General features: G+C 37.0%; 1 protein-coding gene across 1 annotated transcript in view; it reads right to left on the reverse strand.

The window, feature by feature from the left end:
* Positions 1-5587: 5587 nt before the first annotated feature.
* grm6a (glutamate receptor, metabotropic 6a) overlaps positions 5588-23556 on the reverse strand; it is a 50239-nt gene continuing 32270 nt past the window's right edge. The window contains exons 5-12 of the mRNA XM_077223567.1: positions 23102-23256; positions 22415-22555; positions 22056-22256; positions 19326-19465; positions 17939-18562; positions 14212-14523; positions 11025-11270; positions 5588-6908 (exon numbers count right to left, since the gene is read on the reverse strand). Of these exons, the coding sequence (XP_077079682.1) occupies positions 11028-11270; positions 14212-14523; positions 17939-18562; positions 19326-19465; positions 22056-22256; positions 22415-22555; positions 23102-23256 (1816 nt within the window). The 3' untranslated portion in view covers positions 5588-6908; positions 11025-11027. The remainder of the gene's footprint in view (positions 6909-11024; positions 11271-14211; positions 14524-17938; positions 18563-19325; positions 19466-22055; positions 22257-22414; positions 22556-23101; positions 23257-23556) is intronic.

Consider the following 23556-nt stretch of genomic DNA (forward strand, 5'->3'; position numbering starts at 1 on the left):
GGAGGATCTCCAGGAGCGAGGCGTGTGTGATGGAAGGGAGAGTTTAGAGTTTGAACCAAATAAAAAGACAAATAAATGACCAATGCGATAAATACCTTAACTATACCTCGAACTATCCCTTAAGCTTTTATAAACATGCCTTAGAAAAAAACATCACTGAATGTGCATCTTGAGACAAAACAATGGCACTGACATATATGAAGATATATCAGTGGAAGTTGCTTTCAGTTAAAACAGCTCAAACATGCATTTTAGTCTGGGACCAGGCTTAAACCTTGTATGTAAAGTTTTAGCTGTAGGACAATGCAAATGGCACAAGGGGGCAGTGTTTGTCAAAAATCACAGTCACAGAACTAATATCGGCAACCCAAATTCCCCTGATATAGATTTTTTTTTCGATCAATCAAGGACATTTTAATCTGATTAAAACTGTTAAAATTTGCCTTGAACACTTTAGAGATTTTTTAAAAGAAAATCCATTTAAATTGGTTAATTTTAACTAAAATGGCCTGATGTTCTTGAGACAGCAATGCTTGGAAATTGTTTCTTTCCTTCCTGATTATGATTATTCTAAAGTGATACAGTAGGTCCTGTGGCCGTGTTGACAGTAAAATTGATGTCTAGACTGGAAAGGTGGCTTTGAGAACATTCAGACATTTGAGAACACACATTCCCAGAGTCTCTTATTTAATACAATGAAAATACAAAATGTAGCCTATGTTCTTTTATTCTATTCTCAAGGCACAAAAGCAACTTGAACTTCTCATTGCTCCTGAATCTTTAGGCCAGCAAATGTGTCATCGTCATAATTCCTGATATTTCATATTTCTGACTGACGACTGATTGATTTGTGGACAGCTGATAATTTGGTGAATGTTCATTCTGTAGAGCCTTTCAGTCTCTCTGTAGCAGTCTGTGTTTAGTCTTCTATTGCTCTATCATCAGATGTCATAATTTCTACACCTCCAGCGCACATGTCTGTCAACTGGGTTTAGTGTTAAGGCGCTCAGACTGAGTAAACGGAGCTGGCCTAATGGTTCCTCGTCAACATAGAGAAAGAGAGATCATATGTTGTAAAAGATAACAAGATCCACCATCTTACAGGTCCATTAGGTGTTTTTTCACCTATACTGTCGCACATGATTTGAGCACTTATGTAAATAGGGCAGAATGATTCTCTTTAATGCACATTAATATGTATACCTAAGTAAAGTGGTTTGTGCATTGCATGTGACAATGCAATATAGTAGTGCATGCAAAATGCATGAGAACTTGGACTCTTAAGTGTTAGCAAGCATTAATTTAAGTGATTTTTTCTCTAGTCTTAATAGAGAGAACAATACTGTTAGATGTATATTTAAGATCTAACTTAAACCCAGCTAAAAAGCAATGTTCTCAAAACTTTGGCTATTGTTCTGGCAAGTGTCACGAGTGGCTGTATATAGAGCGCATGAAGACGCTTTATTTCGATAGTGCACTTTAGACATTCTACTAACTATGAGTAACTTTGCAGCTAAATATCATTATTAGAGTATTAATATCCTTTCTGCTGAATATCTGCTAACACTGTATTTTGTTTGTCCCCCAACAGATATTCTACTGACTATAAGTAACTTGACAACTACAAGTCAACTTATTCTACTAACCCGAACCCTAACACCTAACCATAACCTAACAGTCTACTGACAATCTACTACAGTGTACTAATACTCTAATGAGAGTTAGTTGATGTAGTTGAAAAGTTACTTATAGTTAGTAGAAGGTCTAAAGTGTACTATCGAAATAAAGTGTAACCAAATAGTCTTTCAATTAAAAAATCCACACAGGGCAGAAACATGGGGTAACAACACATCCACTTCACAAAGACGAGACCGGACAAAGAAATAGGGAGTATACACAGACTCAATGAGGTAATGAACAAACGACAGCTGAACGGAATCATTAATCAAACACACTAGGAAACTGGGTCAAATTACACGGTAAACAGGCAAACAGGAACAGAACTAAAACATAAATAATCTAAGCCAAACAGAACCTATGTGACAGCAGGTTTCTCTCAAAGTTATGAACAATATTCTTCCAGTAATGTTACAGTTTTTCTGAATTGCTAAAACACTAAACTGTCAGCTGTACACTCGTTATTGCGGTGCATTGTGGGATAGAAAGAATGCACTTAATTACGTCCACTATGGTTTCAGACAGCCCTACAAATGGCTGTCCCCTCAAATAATGGCCTATTTAAGGTAATAGGCGGCGATTTTGGATTCAGCCTGTTTTGTTACTATTGTTAAAATTAACAATTCCACTGACTCTCGCATGCTTTACAAAACCTTCTCCTCTCTTCTCAACCCTCCTCCTCCTTCATCAACCCTAACAGCTGACGATTTTGCCACATTCTTCATAAATAAAACAACCACCATCAGCGGCCAATTTACCAATCCACAAACTGACACACACATTTTACCAGTTAACACACACATTTTATCCTCCTCTCTGCTTTCAGAGGCTTTTGTAATCGCCCTACTACCTGTCCGCTTGATCATATTCCCACTAATCTACATCAAGCCTTTTCTTCCTCAGTTGTACCCGCACTCATGCACATCATAAACACCTCTCTTCACACAGGTGCTTTTCCAACAGCATTTAAGCAGGCTCGGGTAACCCCACTGCTTAAGAAACCCACTCTAAATCCAGCACATCTGGAAAATTACAGACCGGTATTCCTTCTTCCATTCGTCGCGAAAACACTTGAACGAGTTGTTTTCAACCAGATCTCTTCCTTTCTTACACAGAACAACCTCCTGGACAACAATCAGTCTGGTTTCAAAAGCGGACACTCAACTGAGACTGCCCTGCTCTCTGTAATTGAAGCTCTGAGACTGGCAAGAACAGCTTCCAAATCCGCAGTTCTCATCCTGCTGGATCTGTCTGCTGCCTTTGACACAGTTAACCACCAGATCAAGGGTGGTTGAAGGGCATCTCGGGAACCGCACTCCAATGGTTCAAGTCTTACCTCTCATGTAGGTCCTTTAGGGTGTTGTGGAGGGGTGAGGTGTCTAAGACCCAACATCTAGCTACTGGGGTGCCTCAGGGCTCAGTGCTTGGACCACTTCTCTTCTCCATCTACATGATATCACTAGGATCCGTGATTCAGAAACATGGGTTTTCCTTTCACTGCTACGCTGATGACACACAACTCTACCTCTCATTCCAGCCTGATGATCCGACAGTAGCTGCTCGTATCTCAGCCTGCCTGACAGACAGACATTTCTGGCTGGATGAAGGACCACCACCTTCAACTAAACCTTACGAAGACAGAGCTGCTTGTGATCCAGGCCAACCCAACACTTCATCACAACTTCACCATTCAGCTAGGCTCATCATCCATAACTCCATCAAGCTCAGCCAGGAATCTTGGAGTTGTAATTGATGATCAGTTGAACTTCACAGAGCACATTGTTAGAACTGCCCAGTCCTGCAGATTTGCCTTGTACAACATTAGGAGGATCAGGCCCTTCCTATCAGAGCATGCTACACAACTCTTTGTCCAAGCGCTTGTTCTATCGAGACTGGACTATTGTAATGCTCTCCTGGCTGGTCTTCCAGCCTGCACTGTCAAATCTCTGCAACTGATCCACAATGTTGCAACTAGAGTGGTTTTCAACGAGCCGAAGAGGGCACACGTCACTCCTCTCCTCACAAAATTGCACTGGTTGCCAGTTGCCTCTCGCATCAAATTCAAGTCACTGATGTTTGTACAGAACAACCACTGGCACTGCTCTCTCTTACCTAAACTCATTACTTCAGATGTATGTGCCGTCCAGATCTCAAAGAGGCACAAAATCTCTTTCTCTGACCTTTGCCATGACTGTTCCCTGTTGGTGGAATGATCTGCCTAACTCAACCAGTGCTGCCGAGTCCGGAGCCACTTTCAAGAAACGTCTGAAGACGCATCTTTATCGGCAGCGCTTGATCCAGTAATACTAACACTTTCTCTTCTCTTCTATTCTAATTATAAAAAAATTAAAATAAATAAAATTAAAAATACATGTACTGCGTTAAATTAAGCTGAGAAGGGTCATAGCACTTGAACATTGTTGTCCTACTGTTAGTTTAACTGCTTCTATTGTTCTCATTTGTAAGTCGCTTTGGATAAAAGCGTCTGCTAAACTAATAAATGTAAATGTAAACCCCATTTTCTGAGTCAAATATTCAATAGCCTAAACCAATTTGTCAAATAAATCCCTCTTTCTTCAAGTTCAGGCAGTTAGACACCATTTGCAAAACTCATGCACTCCTTTTGCAAAACTCTAAACAGATTCTCACTCACTAAAACACATATCGCAGTGTGATGCACCTTTGTTGCAAAATGCTAAACACAGGCAGGCAAAAGTGTTTACTACAACACAATTGTCATTGTTTACACACAACGACTCAAAACTGTTCACACTTATTTCTAATGTTGTGATTAAACCAACTGTCCAAAATAAGCTAGCGCAAAGTGCACAGGTGGACTGAATGTTGATATGAACAATGGATGGAAATAATATGAGAGGGAGAAGAGGAAGACTATGTGTAAAATGAGGTGGACGAGGAGGAAGAGGATGAGGACGAGAAAGGGACGTGGTAGCGGGGGAAAAAGGGCCCGAGGCAGGGTGGGGGTGGGGGTGGGGGCCCTTAGAAGTCGCAAAGCTCAAGTCAGAAGTTCGTCCACCCCCCAAACCCCCCCCCCCCCCCGTTGGAGAAGTTGCCGCGCTCAAATCAAAGTCCGTCTCCGTCTCCGTCTCCACTCCCAACATTTTTTGATGTAGTGTCTAATGAAAGATCAGTAGTATTTATATTTTGACTGGCTGTGTGTATATGATCTAAAAGCATTATTTGATTTTGAGCACAGATAAAATGTTTTTAAGGCAATTGTTTGATTTTACCCAAAGTGTCAGATGTTCTCTGAATAGTTTGAATATTTGGTTTTGAACGGTTAGAGACAATCAAAAATAGCAATTTTTTTTTTTTTTTACTTAATATGAACATTGGCAAAAGCAGTGATTAGAACATACTTTTGTTAGCTGGGATATTGTTAAAGGAACTGTTCACCCAAATATTGAAAAGTCACACTTTTCCATGCAATCACAAGGAATGTGAACTTGAGCTTTCAAGCTCCAAAAACGAAAAGAATCAAGAAATATCATAAAGGAAGTTCATATGATTTGTGCACTAAATTCTAAGTCTTCTGAAGTCATACAATCATTTATTATGCATTGTGAGCTGCCACCGAATCATTTAGAACGGCAAGGTTTGTGAACTGGATTGTTTCCATGAAAAAATAACAGCATATTGGTTTGGAATAACATGAGGGTCAGTAGATAATGACAGTGTTCATTTTGGATGAAATATCTCTAAGTCAAACAGCTTTTGCAAAATATAATTTATAGAAAGTGTACAAATGTGGATGATGCTTGCACTGAAATAAACAGAAAAACACACTATAGATCCTTAAATCAATAATATGAGCAAATAAAACAATATTAAAACATTTCTTTTTTTCTCAGTCGTGCATGGAAAGAACACATCGAACATAAATTACTTCCCATGTATCAAACATCTTGCTGTAGGGCTTTATTGATGGATTTTTGAGAACAGAAACACTGAACTAAGAAAGATTCTCAGCAGCGAACCACTGTTGTTATTTCATAAAGGAATTCTTGTGGCTTTCTGACATCAGCATTCATTTTAATTACAATTGATTGTTTTGCACTTTCTGTTATGGATTGTACCATTCAACATCAATACTGCTTCAAATATGACATCTTCATATAGACACTGCCAGTGTTGTAGTGTTGCATGTACTCAAGCAATGTAGAGCATAATGAACCCAGCAGAATATATTTACATCCCAAAAACACTGATGTAAAAAATTGATAGACGTAAACTGACATTTCTTTAATGTGACATTGGCAAAACACACAGCAGTCATGTTTACTCATGTAACACAAAAAGACTGTTCCGATAGTTTCCCATGCATGTTGTCAGTCAAACACAAAACAACTGCTTCAAAACACATAAAATTACACTTACATCCATTAAAACTCCAGAGTCCTCTATTTACAATGTTTAACAAGTAGAACTGTACATTATTCTTTAATATGGTGCATTCTGGACGCTCTATTGATATTCAGTTCTGAAATCTTTTTGCTTTTTTCTAAATCTCTTTATAAAAGCACCAACATGTCTTTGGCCAAGGAGATCAATCATTAAATAAATACATACATTATATGAAAATAAAAATGAAATAAAATTAATAACATCTAGTTAGAATTGTTGAAATAAATATGAGATATATAAGATGCACAAAGCTATCAAATGCACAACTGCCTCAAATAGTGTCTAATTCATTCGTTGAGCTTACAACCTAAAATAAAATTGTGTATTATGACAGTTGGAGATGATAAAGCAGTGACTTTGCTGTACGGTTAAAGGTGAGGAGAGCTTTTCTTCAGTCTGGTGGTCTTTCGTTGGGTTTTTACTCGGCCACTATGTGCACGTCCAAAGTTGCACCACTGTAAACATCTCATGCTAAAACCTTAACACAATGACCACACAACAAGCACGTTCTGAGGTAAAAATGGGACAAGAGATTTTTCCAAATCGCCTTGTGCTATCCCGCAAAAATCTTCTAGACGAGAAAGGCTTTTGGACACATTCTATCTATGAAGCATTTCAAGTGTTCGATAAAAAGATGCTCAATAAAGTATTTTCTGTTCGCAGTGTTAGCAGTTTGCTCTTCACAGTCAGTAACATCGGCTTTATTAACTTCCTCACCTGGCATCACAAAATACAACACAGCAAAACTCTCCCTTTGACCCTGTTCCTCAGTGATTTGAGATCCACACAGCTGTTCCAAGGGTCATCTGTAAGTACAAAGACAGATCTGTGAATATGAGAAACTCAGCAACACTCAGCAGAAAAGTAGGTGGGCACTTTATGTGCGATTGTGCTTTTTAAAGGGTTGCTTTAGAGACTGCACATCAAAGCAGAGACAAACTGTCTGCAAAAAATATAAAATAGCCTCAAACCAAGCAGCAAGGATTTCCTTTCTTTCTTTATTGATGGCCATATATTGAAATATGTAGTATTGATCAAACGTTTGGGGTTGGTAAGGTTTTATTTGTAGTTTTTTTTGAAAGATGTCTCTCATGCTCACCAAGGCTGCATTTATTTGATCAAAAACACAGTAAAAACAGTAATATTGTGAAATATTATCACCATTTAAAATAACTGTTTTCTATTTGAATATATTTAAAAGGTAATTTATTCCTGTGATGGCAAAGCTGAATTTCCATCATCATTATTCCAGTCTTCAGTATCACATGATTCTTTTATTATTTATTTTACACACTTACTGTAACGTTATTGCATATTTCTTCTATATCGTGCAACCCTAATATATATATATGTGTATATATATATATACAGTAGTGTGGACGGAGACACGGACAAGATAGATAGATAGAAAGATAGATGGAAAGATAGATAGATAGATAGATAGATAGATAGATAGATAGATAGATAGATAGATAGATAGATAGATAGATAGATAGATAGATAGATAGATAGATAGATAGATAGATAGATACAAGTCTGGGCACAAAAGGTAAAGCAACAACTATGGACATGAAAAGTGTGACTTGCTGACATGTTGTTTATCTCTCTTAACAACTTCCTCTTGTTGTAAGCAACACCCACGAATGACAGATCGGGAGAGAAAGCAAGATGTGCCATCACATCTAGTGTGTCTGCTCTGAATAGATCAGTACTGTTTTTACATCACGCTGCTGAATGCTCCTTTGACAAAACACACACACACACACACACACACACACACACACACACACACACACACACACACACACACACACACACACACACACACACACAAACGCTTCTTGTGGTATATGTGGGTGTTTTTCCTTTATTACTCAAGTCCTGGAGGGTTTCGGTCACATTTCCCATGAATGCGGTATGGCAGTTATAATAGGTCTTTTTGATAGCAGTAAGGGAATACTCTCAAAATTGTGCCTTAGGCAGAAGAAATATTTCTCAGAGATGACGTCCGTTACGTGCGATTCATTTTTATACCATCATTTGCAATCATAATAGGATAACAATGGCAAATCTGAATATTACATTTTGCCCATGCATAACTCACTGACACTTTTGATGTGAAAGGGCCTTTAAATTAGTCAAAAACAGAATTAAAGCATTTATTAAGCTATTAAAAAACAAACAAGCAAGCCCAGCCCAGGTGAGAAAAGTTACATAACACATTACTTTCCATAAAAAGCAACTACGTTTTTAATAGAGTAACGCAATAATGGATTACTTTTAAAAGTAACTTTTCCCAACAATGACCTTCACTATGAATAATAGTAACAGTTTATGAAAAATGATTAGCCTTTAAATGTATATACAATGAGGGCAGTTACTTTAGCACATGCCTTTATGTCCAGTGATCTACCCTACACTGACAAGAGAAACTGTTTGTCTGTCTGTCTGTAGTAGCCTAGCCGGGGGGAAATCTCTTGACGGCGCAGGAGCGATAGGGCAAGTGTGAGACAATGCTAACTCTCTTCTTCAGGGATCACTGCAGCCAACAGCACACACATCACTGTTTATGACTGTCAATCAACTGTCGAGCTGATGATTTGCACTAGAATTAGTTTCTGCAATGACTGAACCACACATTTCAGCACTAGTGCTTTGTGGTCGGGGAAATTACCAATCTGCTATTGTACTGCAAAAGAAATAGCATTATATGTACAAACTGGTGTCTCCATTTAACCAGCATTAAAAATGCAAATACTAATACTAGCACTTTTATTCAGCAAGGACACATTAAAATTGATCAAAAGTGACAGTAAAGACATTTATAATGTAACAAAAGAATTCTATTTAAAATAAATACTGTTCTTTTGAACTTTCTATTCATCAAAGAATCCTGAAAAAAAAATGTATCAAGGTTTCCACAAAAATATTAGAAGTTTTCAAAATAATATAATATAATAAATGTTTTCTGAGCAGCGAATCAGCATATTAGAATGATTTCTGAAGGATCATGTGACACTGAAGACTGGAGTAATGATGCTGAAAATTCAGCTTTTCATCATAGGCATAAATTACATTTGAAAACATATTCAATATATTTAAAATTTTAATAATATTTAATAATATTTACCTGTATTTTTGATCAAATGATCGCAGCCTTAGTGAGCTGAAGATACTTCTTTCAAAAACATTTCAAACATATTACCGACCCCAAACAGTAGGCAAAAATGTAAAAGAGAAAGGAAAAGTGACACTGTGACTAATTGTCACATAGCAAAATGATATAAGGACTATATATCAGCTACTGATAGACATCTGAGTTGTTTTTCACCTGTACTGTACCTAAGGGGAGAGAGGAGAAAAACAGCACTCATAATATATAATAGAATCATTTAGCATTTGTTTTATTAATAAATGCATTCATTAAGTCCATAAATGAATCATATTCAATGTAGTTCTTTCCACATGCTTTTCATAATTCTTTGCTTGTGCACCCAAATATTGTTGCAATGCCAAGAAATATCCATTTCAACAAGCATCATTTCAAGAATTTCGTGCAGGCTTAGTGATTTTTTTGCTTCCAAAAGCTCAGTAATATGAAAGTAATGAGATGTGCTGCTTCAAACTGCATGTGTTGAGGAAGCAAATGTGTGCTTGCAGAGATAGAGAACAAGTGGAAAATAAACCCAAAAGCATTTCACTGCAATTTAAAAGAGGGAGAGAGAGAGAGAAGGAGATGTTATGGATATAAAAATGTGAGGGGGCACTCATTTTAACTCACGTAAAAAGATTCAGGGTACCTTAAATATTGGATTTAAAGCATTGAGTTCCCTAACAATCCCATCCTGGAAGCTTTGAGGACAGTTTATTGCAATGAAATATATTAGACCAGTATTTCTCAGCAGATCTCCTGGTATAAGTCATTCAAAGGCCATAAAGTTCAGTTTTCTCTTTTCAGCAAATATGAATTCACAGCAGAACCTAAACACAGTATAAAAACACAATGCTATGGGTTGCTTTATGATTATAGTGTTCTGCATGTTTTTAGTGCATTGCTATGCAGTTGATTGGTGGTTATGGTGTTGCTAGATGCTTGCTAGAATGATCAGACTATAATATTCTAGTCTCCAGACGTCAATAGACGGCAGGTTAGAATTAACCTGGAACTTTAGAATTTTACAGCAGGGCTCAGACTTCAAGAGTTTCAGGCCGGTGGTCGGTACCTATATACTATTGTTAATCTCAACATTTACTGATACATTATTAAAATCAAATGTTGCATTTGTTAGCATTTTTAATGCACTGTGAACTAACATGAAGCAAATCAAAGAACAACTGGATTTTTATGAACTAACATTATCAAAGATTTGTAAATACAAGCTTAAGTACTGGCTACTATCAGAACAAATCTGCAACCACTAATGACTGTGTTGTAAATTATCTGTTTTTATATACTGGTTTTGTAAATCTTACATTCCTGGTCATATGTATTCTGAGGATTTATGTGGTGTTTATGTAATATTGTATGTTATTTTATTTGTTTACCTGCCCAGGGACAACAGATGCAAATGAGCTTTTAGCTAACTCTGGTGCAATTACTTTTAATTGTGCACTGTCCCTGTAAAAATAAACAATAAAAGTAAGTAAAGGTAAATACTGTAACAAATGTATTGCTCATTGTTAGTTCATGTAACTTAACTAATGAGACCTTATTGTAAAGTGTTACCATAAAAGCCCTGCTCCGAAGGCATCAGTCGTATGACCTTTTTGGTTCGAATTGGAGCCTTTATTTTTAAAAGAGTGATTTTGTGTCATTTAGACAGGTTGATTTATTTGTGTCATTCTTCCAGGCTTTAATGGCATCTCGGGAGATTCATGACAGACTCCATGCAGTTTTCCAGGGGTCTGAGAGAGGCTTTTACCTGCTACTGTGACCTGTCTGGCTCGATCTTGGTCTCTCCGTTCTGCTTGTCATTGATGGATTTCTGCGAGAGGCGTGAGGACATGGTGGCGGCTTGCACCACGGCCTTGAAGCTGCGCTTGCGCTTCTGCACGTTCTGCTCCGGGTGGAAGATGATGACGTAGACTTTCGGTATGTAGAGCATCCCCAGAGACACGGAGGCACTCAGGCTCATGGACACGGTCAGCGTCGTCGTCTGGATGAACATCTGGATCAAACAAAGGAAATGGAACGCCAAGAGTTATAGATCACAGGATAGAGTGATATATCACTTTTGATAGACCCTATTAGAAAAGAAAGACATGATCTCAACTGAGATCCCTTTAAATGAATAGTTCACTGAAAAAATAAAAATTCTCTCATCATTTACTCATCCTCATGCTATCCCCGATGTATATGACTTTCTTTCTTCAGATAAACACAAACGATTCATTCACACAGACATTAATTCATCCACTGAGGTCGTATGGGTTACTGTCACGATCGGTGTGTTTAAGCGTCAACCGAGTGAGAGCCATTATATGGACTCACAGAGATGGATTATTTTCATAAAAAATATTGTTTCTGAAGAAAGAAAGTCATATACATTGGTGGTGGCATGAGTAAATGATGAGAGAACGTTTGGGTGAACTCTCCCTTAAGACATACGATTAAATGGAGAAGAAATTGAGAGTTTTGTCTTCTTTTTCTTCTTGATTTTTTTCTGACAAACAGATTCTAGTAATCTCAGAGCTTCAGAAGAGATCTCAACAATGCTAAGACTAGCTAAGCTAATTTGCAAAACTCAAAACTAATTTAATATTGTCACGCTTGGTTGCACAAATCGCACAACACAGGACGATTACTAGAATAAGCCTTTAATCGCTATTCAAGGAACGCAGGAGAGCACAGGGAAGCTATAAACAACAACCAAGTAAAACTAAGATGACACAGGTGAATGTAATCCAATAAGAAACCATAAAAAACTAACTAGCAAACAGAACTCAGGAAAAGCAGAACAGGTGACAGAATGAAAACTAAACCAAAACAGACCGAGACCATTACAAATATGAACTCATATATCAACATCAGCTTCTTCCAAGACCAAATTATATACTTTTTAAGTTAAATAATGTTTTTGTTTTTTACACATTTTAAAGACAAAGAAATAATTTTTAATTCAAATTAATAATTAATCAAAAATTAAATTAAATTTAGAAACAAATTACTTAATTATTAATTAAAATATATATTATACACTACCATAAAAATGTTGGAGTCTGTTTTCTGAATGTTTTTGAAAGAAGTCTCTTCTGCTCACCAAAGCTGCATTTATTTGATCAAAAATACAGTAAAAACATTAATACCATAAAACATTATTACATCTGTTTTCTATTTTAATACATGTAATTTATTCCTTAAGAAAAGTTGAATTTGGTGCTCAAGAAACATTTCTTATTATCAATGTTAAAAACACTACTTATTTTTGTGGAAACCGTGACACATTTTTTCCAGCATTCTTCAAAGTTCAATATTTATTTGAAATATAAATCTTTTACATCATACTGTCACTTTCGATCAATTTCAGCATCCTTGCTGAATAAAAATATTAATGTATTAAAAAATCTTGCTGACCCCAAACTTACGAATGGTGTGTTAATTTATACAAATTAATTGTATCGCTCTATATACTCTATCATTTGTTTTACTAAAATTAACAGAGGAAACATCGAATGCTTAAACAAAACATCTAACACCTTCTGAGCCATGAAAACGCTACCTTTGAGTAATAAAATCCTCCTTTGGACAGGCCATGGCAATGCATCAATATAAACATTCACAATGATCATCACATGTGGCTGCCAAAGGTAAATAAAAGAGCACCTGCCCACCCAAGAGTGCTCACCAGGAAATGACACATACAGTATTAGCGCGGCGCATTAAACGGCCTGTCAGTGGGAAGCTACCTGGGTCGTTTAATCTATGCAGCAATAACTAATGCTCTAATTCCTAATTCCCGCTGACGAGGCTTCTGGCTTTATTAAGATGGGTAGACATTGTCTTTCAGGCTCCCAAAGACTCCTGTTATCAACCTCCTCCCACAGTCAAACCCCCGGAACCTCATTGGTGGGCGGAAGAGTCTTTGTCTCTGTGTCATGGTGTGTCTTTGGGAGATAAAGGGGAGAAATGAAATGTTGTTTTTTCTCATCTCATCCCTTTCCATGTCTGCCATATCAAAGGCCTCTTCAAAAGAGAAACTGTGAGCAATTCAACTTGGACTTGTTATCGTGAGCCTGGCAGGTTGTTGCTTACTTCAATACCTTCATATTGAAATGACTTCATTTCACATAATTTTCTACTTAAGGACTTAAACGGCAACTAAGCTCTGCTCTTTTGTTGCTGGATTGGAGCAGAACTGTGGTGTGAATACTGGAAGTTGTTTCAAAGAGAGATGGTGTTGCATTTCTGTATATTGTGTTTTGAAGATGGAAAAGGCGACATCCGAATATTTCATGTGTGGCATTTGCTCTCTTTCCCATTGCAAATGTATAAGAAAATCCTTACGGTTTACGATAGAACAGTAACAAAAAAGCAACTAGCAACACTACCAGGTAATGATGAAAAACACCTCCATTTAAAATAGCATTTGCAGAAGAATTTGTTTTCATGATATGACAAATTCATGCATAGAACGGTATATTCAACAAGAAAAAAAGTGGGAAAGTGGAGGATTACTCCTCTCCTAAAACACCACAGGAATCCACTTCTGAGGAGGCTTTTTCATCAGGACATGGAGATTGAGGTCAAATTCAACCTCAAACCATCCCAAAGGTCTCATTTGCACTTCTCCACGCTCAAACTTGCGTATCGTGTTCGGTTACACGTCTATGACATTGGAATATGTGCATATGCTAATGAGATTTGAGTATTGTGGTGAAGAAGCACCATTTAAACAACAAAGAAACAAAAATTAAACCTTCAATTTCAGTTTGTTCCTCAAAAAAAGATTTCATATGATTTCAGAAGATGTGGAATATAGAGACTGACTAGAATATAGCATTTTGTCACTTTATACACTCAACTTTATGTTGAGAAAATGATTAGCATTTTTGGGTCAACCATTTGTTTAACAACATCAATAATCAATCACATTATAACGCACGTCTCACCTTCTCAGTGGACTGTGCTGTGCCAAAGAAAATAGGCACAAACGCCAGCCAGACGATGCAGGTGGTATACATGGTGAAGCCGATGGGTTTAGCTTCATTGAAAGTCTCAGGCACGCTTCTGCTCTTGACCGCATAGACGGTGCATGTGACCATCAGCACGATACTGTAGCTCAGGCAGCAGATGAGCGACAAATCAGACATGTCACACTTCAGGACGCCACGTGCCAACTCTGGATTGGGCGGCCGCTGCTCCTCGTAGTCCACGGTGGTGTGTGGTGGCATCACGCCAAACCAGACGAAAACACCCACAACCTGCAAGAGACGGGAGGAAGTTAAAGCTTATCATTAACGGTGAGATGAGTCAGTCAGAAGGTCAGACTCATTTGTCAAGAGCTGCTGTTAGACTGATGTAGAATATAGTGTAAAAAGGACGTGTTTTAGCCAGTCTTCAGCAGACACGATTTTGCACAAGATTACTGGTTAAAATAGGCCACCTATCAGCCTGATTGCTCTTAATGATGGGTTTTAAAGTGCTTTTTTACAGACACAAAAGAAACTATAAGATCCTCTCCTCGCTTAATAATAACGTGCCTAGATTTCTGAAAGGAAAACAAGGGGCTATGTCTAGTTCTACTGAAATGTAGCATTTAAAATTTTATGTTTTTAATTCTGAATTAAAAGGGGAACAATTCAAGTTTTGTGTATTTTGTCCATAATGTATTCAGAAAACAAGTCAGAAACAACTACACATTGCACTACTGTTCAAAAGTTTGGGGTCAGACATTAATAATTTTATTTAGCAAAGATGCATTCAAGTGATCAAATGTGAAGACATTTATATTACAAAAATAATCAGTTTCTAATAAATTCATTTTTTTTTTTTTTTACTTTCTATTCATCAAAGAATCCTGAAAATTTGTCATGGTATTCAAAAGAATATTAGCAGCACAACTGTTTTCAGCATTGATAATAATAAGAAATGTTTCTTGAACAGCAAATCATCATATTAGAATTTCTGAAGGATCATGTGACACTGAAGAATAATGTAATGATGCTGAAAATTCTACTATAAATTACATCTTTAAAAATATTAAAAAAGAAAACAGTCACTTTAAATTGTAATAATATTTCACTGCTCATTTTAATGTAGTTTTGATCAAACAAATGCAGTCTTGTCAGCATAAGAGACTTCTTTCAAAAGCGTTCAAAAAATCATAAACTTTTGAAGCTAGTGTATATTTAAACCTTTTTGTTTATTTATGTACTACCCAATGTGAGTAAATTACTTCAGTAAATTATGAAAAATGATTAACTTCATTTCCATGTCATATTTGGTGCAATGAAGTCTGCAATCAAAAGTGAGATCTCACTAAGAATGTGAATATTTCTCATCATATTCAGACAGACAACTTCAATGAACTTGAGACATGGAACTATGGCCTTGATTGTCTTAAATGTCTTCTGCCCTATGAGTTTCTTATTCCGGTAACACTTTACAATACGGTTCATTAGTTAACTACATTAGTTAGCATGAACTAATAATGAACTGCACTTATACAGCATTCATTAATCTTTGTTAATGTTAATTTCAACATTTACTAATACTTTATTAAAATCTTGTTAACATTAGTTAATGCACTGTGAACTAACATGAACAAACAATGAACAGCTGTATTTTTATTAACTTACGTTAACAAAGATTAATAAATACTGTAACAAATGTATTGCTCATTGTTAGTTAGTGTTAGTTAATACATTAACTAATGAACCTTATTGTAAAGTGTTACCCTTATTCCTTTAGAAAGAACCGCAAATAAACAATGAAATTGAAATCAGACACTGTTTGAAGAAATAATGTTTTTTTTAAATAATAATGTCAAATATCTAGCAATAACAAAAAGATGTGTTCTAAGAACATAACGTTCATATTAGCTTATGAAAACTTTATTTCTAAAAAAATACCGGTTCAAAAAAATTTTGAACCGCAAATATAAAACAAGGGCTTTTCTAAGGATGGCTAAAGGGGACGTATGATTACCATAAATCATAATGTAGCAAAGTCATTCACCATGTAAGTGCGGAGGGTCACCGAATGAGAGCAGCTGTTAGAGGGGTGATTTAGAGAGCGTCCTCTGCTCCTGTTCTCAACAAGAACATTCTGACTAGGAAGTGACTGATCCTGAGTGAGGGTGCACATCAGTAAGGCTCAAAACTTTCCCAGAAACTTCTACGGCTGGGTGGAGAGCAGAACAGCAGCCGGGCAGCCGGCGTTTTGTCGCGGAGACAGATGTTGCTGTCAGAATCGCTCGACGGAGTTCCGTTCTACACTCAGGATCGGTGACACATCTGCCAACATGTGCTGGAGGAGGTGCTGAGAAACGTCCCGCTGTCAATCATTCTCCTGCTAACGTCCTGTTAATCTCGTCTCCCCCACGCATTTGCCAGTGAGTCATGCGCATAATTCTGGGGCTAAGCTTGAACTACAAAAGCGTTTAAAATATTCTTTTGTAAAAGTTCCAATCAGCAGTTTTTAATCAGAGGAGAGGTGTTTATCAGCAGACACGAAGTGTATCGACAGCGGAGGAGCTTTCTTGTCACCTGTAAATCACTCAAGCATTTTTTTGCCTTTACTGATGTTGAATCTGTTGCTTTTGCACATTAGCGTGGCTGGCACCGCACGTTTGCTAGCACAAGCAGAATGAAGCCAGAGCACTCAACATGATGAGGTCTGCAGGCAGCTTATCAGCTTCGGCAGTGTCCAAACACAGGAGAATCTGCTTGGCTGGGAAACTGCTATTGACTAAACCTCAAAATTCATCCACGGGGAAATATTGAGGGTGGAACAACAGTATAGGGGCTTTAGTTACCATAACCAGTGGCTCTGTGTCGCTCATGAACCCATATTTAGTTAGGGTGAGACAGAAACGTTAATGTACGTTTAAGTAAGATAAGGACTTCCTAAGGTGCCTCTCGACAGAATTCTGGATAATGTGAAGAACAATTTTCTTTACTAATTAAATGATTTATTAAATTACAATAATCAACCTCACCGAAGCCATAGATTTTCATAAATGCATGAAGTTAAAAGTTAAAGGTGATGTGTGTCATTTAGTGTTAAATACTTCTTCTGTGCAAACTTAAAATGCAGGGTCTATTAAAAGGTTCATAGGTTTATTCCACAGGAAAGAAAATATGTTTGGTTTTTTTTGTGAAGAAATTAATAATTTCTGCAAGGATGCATTCAATTAATCAAAAGTTACAGAGAATACATGTATAATGTTACTAAAAAAATCAAAGAATCAATCAGAAAAAAAATGACAAAAATCCAGAGCAACGAATTAGAATGATTTCTGAAGGATCGTGTGACACTGAAGACTGGAGTAATGATGCTGAAACTTCAGCTTTGCATCACAGGAATAAATCACATTTTAAAATGTATTTAAATAAAATATTAAATATAAAAATTTTAAATTGTAATAAAATTTCAGGATACAACTGTTTTCCTGTATTTTTGATTAAATATATATATATATTTTTTAAATCTTACTGACCCCAAACTTTTGAACAGTAATGTAAATACTGTAGCGATTTAAAAACAGCCCAACACAGTAACCAATTCCATGAGATTTGGGATTTAAAGAACATGGGTTGCACCCTGAAGGAATCAAAACAATAAAATAATTATCACTACAGTAAATTGCTTCAAGCTCTTATTTACCACGCTTACCTGTACTGAGATCATAATGAAGGTTATTATAAGTTGTGAAGTGGGGCTGATGAATTTTGGAGGCGTGACGGACTTCTTGCCCTGCTCGAAGATCCGGTAGATCCGGTTGGTCTTTGTGAGCATGGCGGAGTACGTAATGCTCATGCCCAGACCCAGCAGAAGCCTGCGGAAAGCACACACCACCGTTCCCGGCTCAGCGATCATGAGGAAGGTGATGAAGTAGATGAGGAAGATCCCGGTCAGGAGCACGTAGCTGAGCTCGCGGCCCGCGGCCCTCACGATGGGGGTGTCGTTGAAGCGGATGAAGGTGATGATGACGGACAGGGTGGCCAGGATGCCAAGAATGGCCAGGAACAGAGGGATAACGGCCCAGGGAGAATGCCACTCCAGCTTGATGATGGGAGTTGGCCGGCAGGCCGTGCGGTTGAGGGTCGGCCGCATGTCGAAAGGGCACATCTCGCAGTTGAACTCGTCAGCTTGGAAGTGATACCCGTCACAGAGCTCACAGTGCCAACAGCACGGGACACCCTTCACCATCTTCTTCCTCTCACCTGATTGGCACGGAAAACTGCAAACAGAGTCCGGAATTTGACGGTTTCCACCAGTCCACTGCATCTCTTCCACCTGATGAAATACAGAGAACATTTACTGAGAATTAAACTAGAAAGAAAATGTTAATCTGTTGAACCAAATAGGTCAACTAACTGTTAAAGGGTAAGTTCATCCAAAAATTTAAATTCTGTTATCATTTACTCTTCCTTGTGTCGCTCCAAACGTTTAAGACTTTCGTTCATCCTCAGAACACAAATGAAGATATTTTTAATGAAATCTGAGAGCTTTCCCTCCATTGACAGCTACACAACTACCATTTTGACGCTTCAAAAAGTTCATAAAGAGATCGTAAAACTAATCCATATGAATTGAGCGGTTTAGTCCAAATTTGTGGTAAACCGAAGCTCAAGCATGTGCGCTCGATGTGTAAGAATCAATGAGGTTTATTGTAGTGTTACGCTGCACGTTTGAGCTTCTGCAAGAACCAATGAGGTTCATTCTTGTGCGCCAAAGCATGTGCGGTTGAGCTTCTGTTTATGTGCACTGATCAATGTTTATATGTGAATAAAAGACTAAATTCAATCTGTTCATCATATAAAGCGATCAAGTCTCTTCAGAAAATTTTGACTAAACCACTCAATTCATGTGGATTAGTTTTATGATCTTTTTCATTAAAAATATATATTGATTTGTGTTACAAAGATTAATCAAAGTCTTACAGGTTTGGAACATCGTGAGGATGAGTAAATGATAGTAGAATTTTCATTTTTGGGTAAACTTACTATTTGTCAATATAATTTATCTGTATGCTAATGAGCAATTGAAGTCAATTTACGTTGAGTCGCAGGTTATTGGTCCACTGGCCGATGACTCTGTATCCTGGACTAGAAGTGTTGGTCATCTGGTACTGAAAGATGTCATAGCGTCCAGGAGCATCACCGTTTTCATTAAACAGAACGGCAGTGCCGGCGCTACCTGATAATCAAAAAAGAAACATTCATATGTTATCATACAACAAAAAACACAATAAATGTCATTATTTTCCAAAAACAAATTCAACTTATTTTATTTGATTGTTTTGCTTTCATTTTTCAGTCTTTCGCATCTTTATTAAATATAGCAAGTTGGGGAATGACAATGGGCTCATCTCATTTTATTATGCAAGCTGATAATCTTGATCTGTTTCCTGAAAGAGAAATATTGCAAGTTTAAAACGCATATTGTTACTTTTGTCAGCCTTAAAGAAGATGATCCAAAAAGCCAAAAAAAAGTATTCTGATTTCATTGGGTCTTTAAAGAAATACATTACAGAGGTGATTGTAAATTATAGCTGAGAGGATGAGCGTGATCACAGCTAGATATATAATAAAGAGACGTTCTAGCTCCTCTTCCTGTCACTCCTTATCCACTGAGACACTAAACATCTTCACTTCGCTCTACAACCATCTGTCATATAGTGTAGATGCTCCATTCATGCATTCTTTATCCTGCTGCATATTACATGCAGCAATATCTGTTTTTAGTCCATGATTATATTTGAATGGTAAACTCTGAATGCACTATGGACAAACATTCAGCTCTGATTGTGAGTGCTTTGAGTCCGTCTTTGTCAACCTGAATATGTTGTTAGTTCAGTCATTAGATCCCTTCCTCCAACGAAGCAAGAACACTCATAACCTGCTTCAGTTAGCCCTGGATGGATGAGGATTTGTCTTTTGCTTGTTTGTCCTTTCCTGCATAGGCGGAAGACAGCTTCATTTGAAATTCTGGCGTAGAAAAAAGGACTGATTTTCTCCTTCACAATAATGCATATTGCTTGTTCAGCCAATTCCCTCCAGGCGAGCTCCCAACTAAATGTTTGCAAGATGACAGTCACTCTTGAGAAAGTGATTTAATGGGAATTCTTTCATGGACAGCTTCACAACACCAAAGAAAAGTTAGATTTACTTGGCAGAATTTTGCCATTTTTAAAGAGACTGTTCTTCTTTTTTCAAACTATACTGAACTACGAGGCCACACTGGTACTGTGAAGTACTAAGCACATTCTGTATTGAATTGCAACAAGAACAGTCATTCGCAACACATTTAACTTAAATATTGTGACATATTGCAAAACTAAACTGAATATTCTGCATATAATAATGTAGGGCGGGGCTTGATTTCATCTTTCAGGATTTGATTGGATCGTGAAAAGTATATTACTGATTAATATTAGTTGCCTTATTAACTACACTGCCTTGGTTACATCAATAGAAAATAAATGTCATTTTAGAAGTGAAAAAATCGAAATCACTTTGGAATAACATGCTCCCATGAATTGTAGACAATATGCTTTTTTTAAATTAAATAATTAAAAGAGTTGATATTTGTATGTTGTCTGTAAGGATATACACTACCATTTAAATGTTTGGGGTCAGTAAGATTTTTTTTTTTTTAAGAAATTAATACTTTTATTCAGCATTAAATGAGACAATAAATGTATCAAAAGTGACAGTAAATGCATTATGTTGCAAAATATTTCTATTTCACATAAATGCTGTTCTTTTGGGCTCTCTAAAAAATAATGAATAATGTACCACAAAAAAAATATTAGGCTGCAACTTTTTTTTAGCATTGATAAAAAATGTTTCATAATGTCATGTGTCAGTGTTTGTTTGTATTTTCATTAGTCACACGTCTTCCTTTGTTCTGTTTTCCCACCAGTCATTTGTTTCCATGATAACCCTCATTAGTTCATCTGTCTCACCTGTTACCTCGTTAGTCTTGTCAGCTGTGTCTCGTTTCCCTGATCTGTTTCCCAATGTATTTAAGCCCTGTGTGTTACCTTGTTCATTGTTTGATCTCCACCCTACTAAGTGTGTGAGAACCGGCTACCTGTCTGAATATTATTGTTAGTAAAAGCTTGCATTGGAACTTTTGATTCTCCCTCGTCTTCTTCTGCCTGCACCACACCGTGACACATAAGAAGTAAATCAGCATATTAGAATGATTTCTGAAGACTGCGGTAATGATGCTGAAAATTCAGCTTGGCCATCACTGGAATGAGTTACATTTCAAAATATATTAATATAGAAGACTTTTTAGGACTAAAATATTATAGAATTGTAATATTTCCCATTATTACTGTTTTTACAGTATTTTTGATCAAATATCCGAATGTTTGCGACCACAACTTTTCTGTGATTTTTTGCAAATGGCAGTTTAAACTACTTCTACAGCACAATACATTTTTGAGCTTGAAAGTGCTCTTACCCTTCACTTAAAAATGAGGCATACAACAAATACATTTTCTCCACAGTAACTAAAGTTACTGTATACAGGTTTGAAATGAAGCATAGCAATGAGAACATAACAGAATTTTAATTTGTGGATAAAGTTTTCAAATATCCCAGGGCAGACCCATGTCAATATGCATTACCTTTTTGCTCATGAGCCTGCGATGCAAAACTAAAGCTCTATATGGGGTTTAGTTTGGACCTTTGACATCTTTTGGCATTGTCTAAGGGCATTTCTGATGCCAGTCAGGTCTCGTCTTCAGTGATTCTGATCAAGTGTGTCAACTCACCATTGAAGTTGACGGCGCGGATGTAGCTAAGCAGCAAACGTCCCTCCACTGGGTCCATTTTATCACAAACACCTGTGGCTCCCAGACACAGATCCTGGTGCATGTTGTGCAAAGCATGAGCCATGGCATACACCGCATCAATGACAAACTGAACCTTGCCCTCTTGCTCGTAATGAGAATCACGATTGATCCTTTCTTCTCCTGAAAGACAGAGAGAGAAAGAAATGTTGAATGAAAAGAGTAGGTGAATGATAAGCAAGACAGAAGACCTTTTAATAAGTAAGACCAAGACATTTTAAGGTCACCTGTCATTGCTCCAAACATCAGTTAACTTGCACACGGCTATCAGGAGCTCTCACCTGTGCATTTCTTCTTTTCTGGGTCAATCTTGATACCTGGACGTGTCAGTTTGCACCTAAAGTCGTCCTCCCAGAATTCAGCGAACCAGATATTCCTGCGATTGTTCTCCAGGGATCGAGTGATGAAGTACTGGTCAAACCCTGATCGAAAAGCAGAAAAATTAAGAATTTTATGTTTATAGTAGAATTAAGTAGAGTAGAATTAAGTACAATTGTAAGATACACTACCGTTCAAAAGTTTGGGGATGATTTTTTAATGTTTTTGAAAGAAATCTCTCTTATTAACAGAATTTATTTGAAATGGAAAACTTTAGTAACATTATAAATGTCTGTACTGTCACCTTTGATCAAGTATTAATTTCTTTAAAAGAAATCTTACTGAGCCCATACTTTTGAACGGTAGTGTACAAGTCGGAAATCGAAGTTGCAACCAACTTTACTACCATATTGTGACAATTCTGAGTGAAATAGCTATTGGACTAGAAAGAAATGTAGGAGATAATTATCAGTATCTAATTCGATTGTGAAAAGTGAGCAATGCAAATTGCCTTGAATACATCGCAGACACCATGTGAGCATATCACAGGAAGAACAATTTTCTTATAAAAATAATAGAAGCACAAATGATCGTTAAGTAACATGCATTTATTTTATGGCGACTTAAAATATGCATATAATATTTCAAACCATCAATAGATGCTCTCTTGGGCAGAATGGTGACGGCACCCTCAGCCACTTCCTCCTGGTCCAGGATAGGAGAGCTCTTGGCACCCCAGCTGTCTGATCCCACAAATTTAAAATGACCAGTCAAATTGGACTTCCTCGCAGCCTCCAGGACCTGCCTGGACAAGCAACAGCACAGTTAGACTGTTTATACGGAAAATTATTTACAAAATATATTGAAAATGTGGAGAACATCAACTTGAAACAGCGTTAACATCCCATTGCACTTCTGTTATGTACATTAGTGTTCTTTTGTGTTTTGTCTTTTCAATACGTTTTGTCAAATTAGACTTTTTAAACCCGTCTCTGTCTAACATTACTCAGAATTACCTTTGTTTGAACATACACTTATGAATTTGTTGCCCTTGGCTTGCTTATTTGGGGTCATTAAATGTAACATTTAATTTAATATTCAACAA

This window comes from Siphateles boraxobius, unplaced genomic scaffold (assembly GCF_051911475.1).
Source record: "Siphateles boraxobius isolate OS27281-9 unplaced genomic scaffold, OSU_SipBor_1 9, whole genome shotgun sequence".
NCBI lineage: Eukaryota > Metazoa > Chordata > Actinopteri > Cypriniformes > Leuciscidae > Siphateles > Siphateles boraxobius.